The 12,944-nt window shown below is 45.2% G+C and overlaps 1 protein-coding gene across 1 annotated transcript in view; it reads right to left on the bottom strand.

Annotated features, from left to right (window-relative positions):
* LOC105543817 (collagen alpha-1(XXII) chain-like) overlaps positions 1–843 on the bottom strand; it is a gene marked incomplete at its 3' end in the record, with an annotated part of 11,905 nt that extends 11,062 nt beyond the window's left edge. The window contains exon 1 of the mRNA XM_011985942.1: positions 681–843. Within this exon, the coding sequence (XP_011841332.1) occupies positions 681–771 (91 nt within the window). The remainder of the gene's footprint in view (positions 1–680) is intronic.
* Between the last annotated feature and the right edge of the window lie 12,101 nt (positions 844–12,944).

Here is a 12,944-nt window from a genome sequence, read left to right as displayed (position 1 = left end):
ACACTCCCTCAAACTCACACACTCTCACACTCCCTCACACACTCCCTCAAACTCACACACACTCCCCCACACACTCCCTCAAACTCACACACACACTCTCACACTCCCTCACACACTTCCTCAAACTCCCTCACACTCCCCCACACTTCAGACTCATACACACTCCCTCAAACTCCCCACACACTTCATCAAACACACACTCCTACACTTCCTCACACTCCCTCAAACACTCCCTCAAACTCACACACTCTCACACTCCCTCACACACTCCCTCAAGCTCACACTCCCACACACTCCCACACACTTTGTCAAACTCACACACACTCCCTCACACTCCCCCACACTCTTCCTCAAACTCACACACATTCTCTCTCTCCCTCACACACTTCAAAGTCCCACACACACTCCCCCACATTCCTTCACACTCCCTCACACACTCACCCTCACACCCTCACACACTCAGACACACACTCTGACACACACAGGCCCTTGCTGAGCAGCTGGTGATTTTCTGTCCCTAGGTTGGAGGGCAGCTGACTCACACTTGGATTCCAGACTCTCCCTCTCTCTCACAGTCAGTTGTGGGCTCACTTGCATGCACACGCCACAGCCCATGCTCACAGACACATGCTGTCTGCTCTGTCCCCAGCACAGCATGGCACAGCCCATGGTGGCCCCACCTGCCCGCTGAGCCTGGCAGCCGCCGCCCCCACTCCACAGCAGCAGCATCCAGAGGAGGCCAGCCACAGCGTTCCCTCGGAGGCCGACCATGGCTCTCCTGTTCTTGGGGACAGGCTTCTCTTGGCCAGGAAGAGACGCTGTGAGGGTCTACTGCAGCATGGCCTGTGTGGAGAAAGACACCCTTAGAGGAGGCTCTCAAGCTAAAAGTCTGCGAGAGGCAAACTCTGGGCCCCGCCCAGGGGGATTCCCCCACGCCCAGCCTTCCAACCCATCTTCCCTCCCGGATTCAACTCCAGGCAGCCAATGTGTAACCTTCCAGAGCACAGCCAAGTGTGACCTCCCTTCAGGGATGTATGCCTGGGTCCCCCCAGCCATCCAATTAGCAGATGGGCTTGCGGAAGGGAGTAGGAGAGGGCCTTGTGCCTGAGGACTCCACACCACATCCTGCCTGGTATGGCTTGGCTCTGTGTTGCCACCCATGTCTCCCTCTGTGAAATCCCCACGTGTCGAGGGAGGGACATGATAGGAGGTGACTGGATCATGGGGGCAGTTTCCCCCATGCTGTTCTTGTGATATTGAGTGAGTTCTCAGGAGATTTGCTGGTTTTATAAATGGTAGTTTTTTCTGCTCTCTCACATATTCGCTCCCCTGCCTGCCACCACGTAAGAAGCACCTGCTGCCCCTTCCTCCATAACTGTAAGTTTCCTGGGGCCTCCCTAGCCATGCAGAACAATGAGTCAATGAAACCTCTTTCCTTTATAAATTAACCAGTCTTGGGCAGTTCTTTCTAGCAGCGTGAAAATGGACTAATACACCACCTAAAATCGTTCAGTATCACTGTCCTCATCTGAATACGGCACAGGGGCCTGCCATGTTCCACCCACCCCTGTCCAGCCTGGCCTCTCACCTTGCCTCAGTCCCTCATGCCGCACTTGGTAGCCATGAACTTTCTAGCCATTTCCTGCAGGTTCCAGGTGCACCACACCTCCCTTTGCCCCTGTGGGAGGGCTTCCCTCTACTAAAATCCTCACACCTACCCTGGGAGCCTCTGGCAATGCTCAGCTCGGATGCTCCCCTTCTGGAAAATTTTTCCCAGACCCCTCACTTCCCTATGGATTGAGGGGGTCACTGCTCAGCTGCCTGCAAGTGAACCCTGAGCTCCTCAGCAGGGGACTGTGACTCTAATTCTCCATTTGCTTCATTGTCAGCCCTTTGGACGGCTTGATCCCTAGAGGCTGAAGCCAGGCCAACTTCACTGGGCATGGAAGATTAGAGCATTTACACATGGTCAGTAAGTACCTATGAAGGCAAGAACTAATGAAGAATTCTTCAAAGGATTCCTGAACCTCAGTGTTTGCAATGGTAAGGAAGTTATCACAAAGGCAGTTGGGCAAACCATCCTCATAAGGGTTATTCTGCTTCAAATAATTGGTGATTAGTTTTTAAAAGATTCTAATAAACAGAAAAATATTAAGATGGTGGCAAGGGAGTACGTCAGGAGCAAACTCATTTACCCTTTGTAAAGTACCAAACTGATGCCAGTATTTACAATGACCAGAGGGAAGACTGCAGAGAATCATGAAATAACATCTTATGAACTGGTATGTCCGCTGCAGCCCGGAGTCACGTGCCACCACCAGCACCCTGGACCAGGGCTAGGAGGGCTTATCGAAACATAAAAAACGTGGCAGGGGAGTGAGCTCATGGGTGTCTGTATGTATGTTTCTGTTGCTGATCTTTCTCTGAATTATGTTGACATTTCCACTCTTCATCAGTGACAATCTAAAATGTTAAAATGAATCAAAAGGGAACCTCCAAAGACCTGGATTAACTGTGAAGAAAATATCAACAGGGCTGTGCCTGATGACAAGCATAGGTAAATCAATTTCTGGGATTATCCCCCTGAAATACACCCATGTGCATATGTGCATGCACACACACACACACGCACACACAGGATAAGCTAGCTGAATGCATATTTGAAATCATGAGCCACCGGGCTTCATCTGCTGCAGGAGCAGCAGATGAATTATTTGTGGCTCCAAGGACACAAATATTTGTGCAGATAATTGTGCAGATAATTCTGCAGAGAACCATGAAATGACATCCTATGAACTGGCATATCCACTGCAGCCCGGAGTCACACGCCGCCACTAGGAATTATTAGTGGCTCCAAGGACACAACCATGCTCTCACCCTGCACTCTATCCAGGCTGCTTCTCCATGCTGTAATGCCCCCACTCCACTTGACCTCCAGATGCTCAATCAGTTCTTCCAACTCCCTATGGAGTGGCTGTGGCCATTCCCATTCTGCATGTTACACCTGATCTCAGCCAGGTCACATAACTTGCCCAAGGTCACACTCCTGGAAGTGGTGGAGCAGGCACTGGACACCCTATAAGCAGCAGATGCATTACTCCAAGGAAAGCCAGACCCCCATTCTACATCAAGTCTAAGTGTCTCTGCTGCACCTGCAACCCCTTAGCCCCTGGAGGGTTAAGTCTAGAGATACTCCCCTGCCTCAAATCCCTCCTACCCACTATATTCACCAAATGCTAATGTATCACACAGCTTTTTTTTTTTTTTTTTTGATGGAGTTTCACTCTTGTTGCCCAGGCTGGAGGCTTACCGCAACCTCTGCCTCCTGGGTTCAAGCAATTCTCCTGCCTCAGCCTCCTGAGTAGCTGGGATTACAGGCGTGTGCCACCACATCTGGCTAATTTTGTATTTTTAATAGAGACGGGGTTGCTCCATGTTGGTAAGGCTGGTTTCGAACTCCCAACCTCAGGTGATCTGCCTGCCTCGGCCTCCCAAAGTACTGGCATTACAGGCATGAGCCACCATGCCCAGTCTCACACAGCTTTTAGCACAGCATTTTTAGATGCATCTCATCAAACAGATTTATGGCCCTGTGCTGGGCTTATATCAAATGCCTCAAAAATTTTGTATGGAACCTTTGTTTTCCAACAACCCGTTCAGGTTATATCTATCCTCCAAATTTTGCCCACAGACTTCCATCTTTTTTCCCACATCTCCTGGTACCCTCTGCAGGCTTTGGGGCTGATATCTGGATGCTTACATCTGGAGAAATTATTCCCCATATCACCTTCTCCCCTCTGGTCCTTTGCCACCTCCCTGATGAATGAGTGGATGGATGCATCCAGTCATATTTCTCACTTGAGGGTTAAACATGTATTTGTTCCCATGGGATCTGGCAGGGGTCCCAGGCACAGCCTGTGCCATGCCAGGCTGTGATCCTCTGCCCAGGGCCTAGCTCCCCTGTGGCCTAGTGAGGAGGGTCTTTGAAAGCAGTGACTGTGTCTTACTGGTTTCTGTAATACTGGTGGCCGGCGCAAAGCCCAGCACAGAATTGGTGCTCAGTTAATGTTCATATTTGAAGGGAAGGAAGAGAGAAGGGAAGAGAAGAGGTAAAGGAGGAAGGGAGAGAAAAAAAGGAAAGAAAGAAGGGGAGGCTGGTGACTCAGCTACCTTAGGGAAATAGTGAACTCAGAGAATCTGGACTATTGGCAGTTTCTGAGCATAGACTCATCCAAGCACATTTCCTGTCTCTATTCTGCCTAGGACTTACTAGCACCCAAACCTGATCTCTTTTTTTGATTTTGTCAACAGTAAAAGATTACTTCGGTGCCTATTACTAATAGAAAAGAGTATTAAGAGTCTGCTTCAAGAAATGGGCTAAGCAGTTTTTGTCCACATATTGTCTTATTGGAGCCTCACATTCATGCTATGAGCTAGGTACCAATATCTCATGAAAAAAGTACAGCATGGGGGGATTAAAGTCTCAGCTGTGACTGGTCGTGCTGGGATTTGACCTCAGGTCACAGGCTGTTCTCCATCCCCTTTCCATGCTGGGGATGTTTTCTCTCTTGTGTGTATATATATATATATATTTTACTTTTTTAAATTGTTGTGGGTACATAGTGGGTGTATATATTTATGGGGTACATGAGATGTTTTGATAGAGGCTTGCAATGTGAAATAGCCACATCATGGGGAAGGGGGTATCCATCCCCTCAAGCACTTATCCTTCGAGTTACGAGCAATTCAACTACACTCTTTAAGTTATTTTAAAATGTACAGTTATTATTGACTATAGTCACCCTATTATGTTATCAAATAGTAGGTCTTATTCATTCTATTTTTTTACCTGTTAACTGTCCCCACCTCTCCCCACCCCCTTACTATCCTTCCCAGACTCTGGTCTCTCTTTTTTTTTTCTAAGATGGAGTCTTACTCTGTCACCCAGGCTGGAGTGCAGTGGTGCCATCTCAGCTCACTGCAACCTCTGCCTCCTAGGTTCAAGCAATTCTCTGCCTCAGTCTCCCAAGTAGCTTGGATTACAGGTGCCCGCCACCATGCCTGTCTAATTTTTGTATTTTTAGTAGAGATGGGGCTTACCCATGTTGGCCAGGCTGGTCTTAAAGTCTTCACCTCGTAATCCACCCACCTTGGCTTCCCAAAGTGCTGGGACTACAGGCGTGAGCCACCACATCCAGCCAGTCTCTCTTAAGATTGTATCTTGAGCAATGTCTGGCCTATTAAAAATGCCTTAAAAATGTCACCATTATTGGCTACCTAGAACTATACCTGTGGCACTAGCACTATTGTTTTAATTGCAATTTCTACTTTGGGACATTTAGTAGGCCATTTTATTTATTGAATATGCTACAGAGGACATCTTTGCACCTAAGTCTTACCTATGTGTAATTATTTTCTAAGGGTAGATTTTTAGTAAAACACTTAGGGGGTCATAAGGGTTTTGCAAGAATCCTGACTCGTATTGCCAAATTGCTTTCCAAAAAGGTTGTACCAATGTCCACCGCCTCCAGCAGTGTGTGAGTGTGCGGGTGCCCCTCTCACCACCTACTTGGGAGCATTGAGTATTATCACTCCTTCCATCTTTGGTAACTCAACAGAAGAGGCATTGTTGCTTGTTTCCTATGCATTTCTTTGTTCCATGAGGCTTCTTAGCTAAGTGTATTTTCCCTTCTGTATATTTTATTTTCATGTGGCTGTACATTTCTAAAGGTATTTTTCATTGTTAAAGTCAATGTCCCGGATAGGGAAAACAATATACATTTCACTATTGATTTCTTCATTTAGGAAATATTCACAAGTTGCCCTCCTGTGCCAGGTGCTGAGGATAGGCAGATAAATGACACTGAGCCTACCCTGCACAGGTTCTCAATGACCCTGTGACACAGGTAAGACACACACTGGGGGAGGGAGGATCAAGTTAATGCTGGTAGAAGGAAGCCCAAGGGGTTGTGGGGGGAAGGCAGAGAGGCGGGGATGTCCATCACCTGGCTATTTTAGGGGACGTTCAGGGTTCCCAACTTCCTTCCAAAGCGAGTTTGGAAGGCTGAGCAGGACTCAGCCAGACAAAAAGTAGGTGATAATTTCAGGCAGAAGGAATGGCATCTGCTAGGCCCCAGAGGGGGCCAGAGCGTGATACTTAGGGAACATCCCCCATGCACAACAGGTATGCAGGTTGCTCTCAGGAGAGGTATAATCTGGTTCCTACCACCTTCAGGACAAAGTACACTCATCTTACCAGGGCACTACAGGCCACTTGTGAGAGCACAGGATATAATAGTCTGAATGACAATACTCAGAGAGCAGCAGGAGGCAGCTACAGGAACAGGAAGAAAGGCACTGTCCAAAAATGGAACACATAAGGGCAGTCAGAGTTCCAAGGTCAGGAGTCAGATGGTCCAGGGGAGAGGCACAGAATCTTAGCAAGTCAGAGCTGATCGCCCAGCCTGTTATGCTTCACAGCTGTATGGAGACAAGGACTTGTTGGACTTGTCCATTCTATTGCCCAGCACCTAGAACAGCTCCTAGCATGTAGTGGTCACCTAAATAAGCATTAGATTGAGAATTAATGATGAACGGCCAGCATCTGATGCTGTTATAGTATCATATTACATCGGGGTAGCTAGAAGTCATTCATTAGAAGAACATAGACATCGTCAAGGAACTATGAAAGTAACTGATTATTACTTATTATCTACCACGTGCTAGGCAGTATCTGGTTAATGCATGAGCTCATATGACCCTTCAGGGCAGGCATCATCATTTCTACTGGGTAAAGGAGGACACTGAGGTGGAGAGAAGGTATGTGTCTCTCCCCAGGTCACTCAGTTGGTGGAAGAAGGGACTGGGGCTGAAACTTAGGCCTCTTCTGGGCACTAAACCCACACTCTCTCCCTGAACTCAATGGATACAACAAATCCAAATATTAGCTGCAACTACTGAACCACTGTTGTCTTATGAAATAAGAAAGATGGTGGCTGGTGACGGCGGGGAATAAAATGGATCATCCATCATTGTTCAGTATTTTCCCAGGTTCTAGAAATTTGATAATTTCCCTCATTGCAGAAACTGGGCTTTATCAATGTTGTAATCTCCAAGTTTTTAGAGAAATCTTTGTCATATATCTTTCTAAATACTCAAGAATAGAGAGAACTAAAGACCAATATCCTTTATAAACATAGATGCAAAAATATTTACCAAAAGAAATGCAAATCAAATTTGGGCAGCATATGAAAAGTAACAGACACCATGACCAAGTGAGATTTATCTCAGGAATGCAGGAGTGGTTCAACATACAAAAATCAATCAATGTAACATACCACACAGTGAACCCAATTGATGCAGAAAAAGCATTTGACAAAATCCAGCATCCTTTCATGATAAAAAAATAAATAAATAAACTAAGACCATAAAAAAACTTCCTTAACATAATAAAGGCCATCTATGAAAAACAGCTAACATCATCCTCAATGGTGAAAGACTGAAATTTTTTCCAAGAACAAAACAAGGATGCTTCTTTGCCATATCTACTCAACATGTTACTGGAAGTTCTGGCCAGAGCAACTAGCAAGAAAAGGAAATAAAAGGCATTCAACTTGGAAAGGAAGAGGTAAAATTATCTCTATTTGCAGATGGCATTATCTTTTTTTTAGGGATGGGGTTTCACTCTGTTACACAGGCTCCAGTTCAGTGGCACAATGATAGCCCACTGCAGCCTCAAACTCCTGGGCTTAAGCAATCCTTCTGCCTCAGCCTCCCAAGTAGGTGTGACTACAGGCACGTATCACCATGTCCAGCTACAGGTGGCATGATCGTATATGTGCAAAAACCCAAATAATCTCCCCAAAACTGGTAGAACCAATAAACAAATTCATCAAAGTATAAGATACAAAACCAGCACTCAAAAGTTTGTTGCGGGCTGGGCGCAGTGGCTCACGCCTGTAATCCTAAAACTTCGGGAGGCCAAGGTGGAGGACTGCCTGAGCTCAGGAGTTCGAGACCAGCATGGGCAAAATGGTGAAACCTCGTCTCTGCGAAACTACAAAACAAAACAAAACAAAACAAAAACAAAAACAAAAAAAAACTAGCCGGGTGTGGCAGCATGAGCCTGTAGTCCCAGCTACTCAGGAGGCTGAGGCAGAATAATTGCTTGAACCCTGGAGGCGGAGGTTGCAGTGAGCCGAGATCGTGCCACTGTACTCCAGCCTGGCGACAGAGTGAGACTCCATCTAAAAAAAAAAAAAAAAAAAAGTTTATTGTGTTTCTGTATATCAGTAATGAACAATGCAAAAATAAAACGAGGAAAATGATTTCATTTATGATAGCATCATAAAGGATAAAATGTTAGGAAAAAATGTAATCAACAATGACATGTACACTGAAAACTATGAAACACTAGTGACAAAAGTTAAAGACCTAAATAAGAAGAAAGATATCTCATCTTATTGCTTAATGGTTGACAGATGTTCTGTCTCGGGTGATGAAAATGTTCTAGAAATAGAGTAATCACAGCAGACTTGCAAATTAGTACTCATCACCCCCTTTACCAGTGAGGAACCTGGGTTCAGGAAGGATAGACAACTTCCCTAAGCACACAGCCCTAGTAATGACAGCTGGTTTTGGCATCAGATCAGAAGGGCGCCAAAGCCCATGCTCTTTCCAGCACTAAACCATTAACGTACATTATATGCTCATAAGTACAGTAGCTACTTTAAGGGCTTTATAAATAATAATTCATTTAATCTGAACAGTAGGTATAATTAGGTCCATTGTACAGAGTAAGAAACTGAAGAACTTGGGCTTAAGTAATCCTCCCGTGACTCCCACATCTAGGAGTCATGGGAAGGATTCAATCCCAAACAATCTAACCATAGGTCCGTACTCAAGTCACTCAGCAGCATTGCTTCTCCCAGGATGTTTGCAATCTGGCTGGAGCAACACTTACTTCATAAGTACAGAAACAATGAGAGAAAAAAGCAAAGGATATAGTCAAACACCAAACTATGTACCACCCAGGTCACAAGAAGGAGAGGACAAGAGCATTGAAAGAGAAAGGGAAAATTTGCTGCAGAAGAAACTTTCAGTTAACCCCCGAGAGGGAAGAGCATGGCTTTCTTTATCCTGTTGATGTGATGGATAACATTAATCGCTTTTCAGATATTGAAGCAGCCTTGCATACCTGGGACATATCCCACTTGGTTGTGATGCACAATTATTTTCCTATGTTGCTTGATTTATTTGCGAATATTTTGTTGAGGATCTTTACAGCCATGTTCATGAGAGTTACTGGTCTGTAGTTTCTTGTAATGTCCTCATTTGGTTTTGGTATTAGGGCCATGCCAGTCTCATAGAATGAGTTAGGAAGTATTCCCTTTGCTTCTATCTTCTGGAAGAGATTGTGGAAAAGAGAATGGCTTTCTACCCAGAAATAAATGGAGTGTTTATAACAAAATGTTTACTGAGTGAGGAAGCCCTGGTATGGAATCCTAGCTTTGCCGCTTGGTGGCACGAATGAACATTTCTTATACTCAAGTTTCCTCAACCATTAGAAAGGGATGATCTCTACTCTATCAGGGGATATAGTAAGGATTACAGGAAATGATTTCTGCAAATCCTGCAGCACAGGCCCTGGCACAGAGTAGGTGCTCACCAAACATGAGGTTTCTGGAACTTCATCCCCTCCACACGCCCCAGCCCATCTCAGGTTGCAGCCTCAGCATGCATGGGGTACCATTATTCCATCTTCTCTCTCTCACCCAGCCCTGAGCTGTTTTCAGGGATTAGCTGCCAAGCTGGCAGGATGTAGGCCACACCCCTGTCCCTGGGAGGCAGAGCTCTGCCATTAGTCTCCCAAAAGTCCAGCAATTAATTTACTGAGCTGAGTTCCTTCCACAAGCCAGCCCATTGCCATAGTAACCAGCATTCCCATTCAGAGACCCAGAGGAGGGAGGAAGAAGAACACTGAGCAGAAAGCAATTTAGAGAGAGAGAATGAGATTCGGCAGATTGCTAGGGCAGCCTGGGCAGAGTTCGAGCTCTGTCTGAGTCAGAGGGTCTGGCCTCTACCCATTGAGGTGGGGGCTGGGGGAATGAGGCACTGCTGATGTGTTGCTGGGGTGATGGGCAATGTTCTGGGCAGGAATCTGGTTGGGACATAAGCGCATAGTACGTCTGTGTCCAGACCACTGAACTGTGTCCTTCTATCACAGACCCAGCTCGGAACCACTGGCACAGTCCTGCTGAGCTGTCTGTGATGCAAACTGCACTTGCTGATCAGAGAGGGGAAGATAGAATCAGGCGGCTTCTGTCTTAAGAGGGCTTCCTGGGAGCCCAACCAAGCTTGCCTGCATCCTGGATTCGAAACTCAACTCTGTGGAGCTTGGAGCAAGTCCTCTTCAGTTAACAAATACAGACTGAGTACTTTCTACACGCCAGACCAGACACTGTCACAGGTGTCTGACGACTCTTGGGGCAGCTAGCATAATGACTAAGCTTTTCAATCAGCATCCCTGTGTTCAAATTCCAATTATGCTGCTTACTAGCTGTGCAAACTAGGAGAATTCGCTTAACCACTCTGGACGTCAACTCTTTGATGTATGAAGTGGGGATTCAAATACTCATCTCACAGGTTTTTTTTTTTTGGAGGGGGTTAATTAAATGAGTTACTATATATAAAAAGCCTAAAATATACCTGGACATAGATGGTGCTTAAGCCACACTACTTTTATGACTTTCCAATCCTTAGGTTGCTCAACTATAAAATGGGAACAATATCCCCTACTTCAGCGATCTGTGAAAGAGATTACATGAGACAATGGATGTGATAATTTTTATAAAGTAAAAGGTTTCCATTACTGTAACTGGCTATCAAGGGGAGATGCGTTCACCTGAGCATTTCAGAGAACTCGGTTGATGTTGACTGTATAGGGGTACCGTGTATTTCATTGTTTTAGTCTCTAATTCAATCATGCCCTAAATGCATGGTAGGCATTTTATATTACACACTGTCCAAGGAGCTTGCAGCCTAATGGTGGAGACAGACAAGGAAGTAAATGCTCATATTTCCATATGGTCAGTGGACATGGTGTCATGGGAGCTGAGTGGACAAGTACCTATCCTGGGCCTGGGAGGTCAGGGAAGGCTTCCTGGAGGAGGTGATGCTGAGCTGAGTCTGGAAAGATGAGTGGGAAGTAGGCAAAAGGACAAGGGCTGCCTTCACCAGGAATAGCCCACCTCCCATCTATTATTACTCATAGAATGAGCCAAGGAGCACAGTGGTTTGGAGGAAAAGATGCAGAAAACAATGAAAGTTCAGGCTGGAGCAGAAGGTAGGAATTCACGGGGAGGAAGGCATTCAAGTGTAAGGAAAGAACATTAATAAGAAAGCCTAGAGACTTGTGCAGTGACCCAGAGAAAAGGTTCAGACATGCTTGGATAGCCCCTGGAGCCAGTGGATGTTTACATGTATGCGAGTGGCATATACCAATGTGATTTAGGAAACTCTGTTGACAAGGATGGACTAGAGAGACCAATGAGGAGTTCTAGTGCAACGATTCAAACAGAAATCCCAACAACCTTCCGTAACATATCCATGGGCAAAGTGGTCCAGCTGCAGATTCTATGACACTGGTGACTGGCAGGGAGCAGGAGATTGAGGGAGAAGAACATCTGGAAGCAAGCCCAGATTTCCAGTTTGAGCATCAGGGAGCCAGTCAGTGAGGGGACTGGGTGAAGAGTGCAGGCTGGAAATACTGAGGTAAATTTGAGGTACCTGTAAAACAGTCAGAAGGAGAGCTCAAACGCAGATGGACACTTGAGTCTATGGCTCAGAAGAGAAACTGGAGCTGGAGATACTCCTGGAAAAGTACAGAAGGAGTAGAAAACAAGAGCTTTCAGTGGTATCAGTGTTTAGGTGAGTCAGAGGAGGGAGAGGAGCCCCATATGTCCCATCTCTGACCTTAGTGTCAGCTTCACTTTCAATTGCTACACTTTGTAATGTAAGTGAGCATGCTACAGTACTTCTGTATCTTCAATTTTCTTCCCCGATCCAATATTTTCCTGTGACTTTTATGGTAAAGAGTATTGTATGGTGTATTTTTACCTTAAAAAACAAACACACAAAAAACCTGGTTAGTTTGGTGTAGTGGTACACACCTGTAGTCCCAGCTACTCAGGAGGTAGAGGCAAAAGGACTGCTTGAACCCGGGAAACTGAAGCTGCAGTGAGCTATGAACACACCACTGCACTCTAGCCTGGGTGATAGAGCAAGAACCTGTCTCTTAAAAAAAAAACCTGTATTTTTCTGGGGTGGTATCAGCAAGGCCCAGCCAGGAGCTGAACGTCTATCCTCACCTAGGCCATCTTACTATACCTAAATGAGGTGACTGTTTACCAAACAATAAAATTAAATAGAATCCAGAGTTTATCAGAATAATGGCCAGTGTTGAGGATACAACTGAAAGTAACTCATTACACTAAGAACCAGGGTAATTACAGCTTGAATGAGAAAATTCAATCAACTGATTCCAATGCTGAAATAACCCAAATTTTCTCACAAATATTTTTAAAGCAGAAGTCATAGAAATGCTTGAATAAACCATAACAAACACTCTTGAAACATGAAAAAATAGAAACTCTCAGCAAAAGAAATAGGAGATGTAAAACAGACACAAAGAGTAATTTAAGAGCTAAAAAAAATTACAATAACAACATTTAGAAAACATACAGCAGAGGCCTAAAACTAGACTGGAAATGAGACAACTGACTAAAAAAATCAGCAAACTGAAACAACAGACCAATAGAATTTACCCAATCTGAGCAACGGCAAGAAAACAGACTGGAAAAAAAAATGAGCAGAGCCCCAGGAATCTATAAACAATAACAATGTGCATAACTTTCATATCACAGCAATCCAGGGAGAGAAGAGTA

Source organism: Mandrillus leucophaeus, unplaced genomic scaffold (genome assembly GCF_000951045.1).
Source record: "Mandrillus leucophaeus isolate KB7577 unplaced genomic scaffold, Mleu.le_1.0 Scaffold1076, whole genome shotgun sequence".
Classification (NCBI taxonomy): Eukaryota; Metazoa; Chordata; class Mammalia; order Primates; family Cercopithecidae; genus Mandrillus; species Mandrillus leucophaeus.
This window is presented reverse-complemented; position numbering and strand designations above follow the sequence as displayed.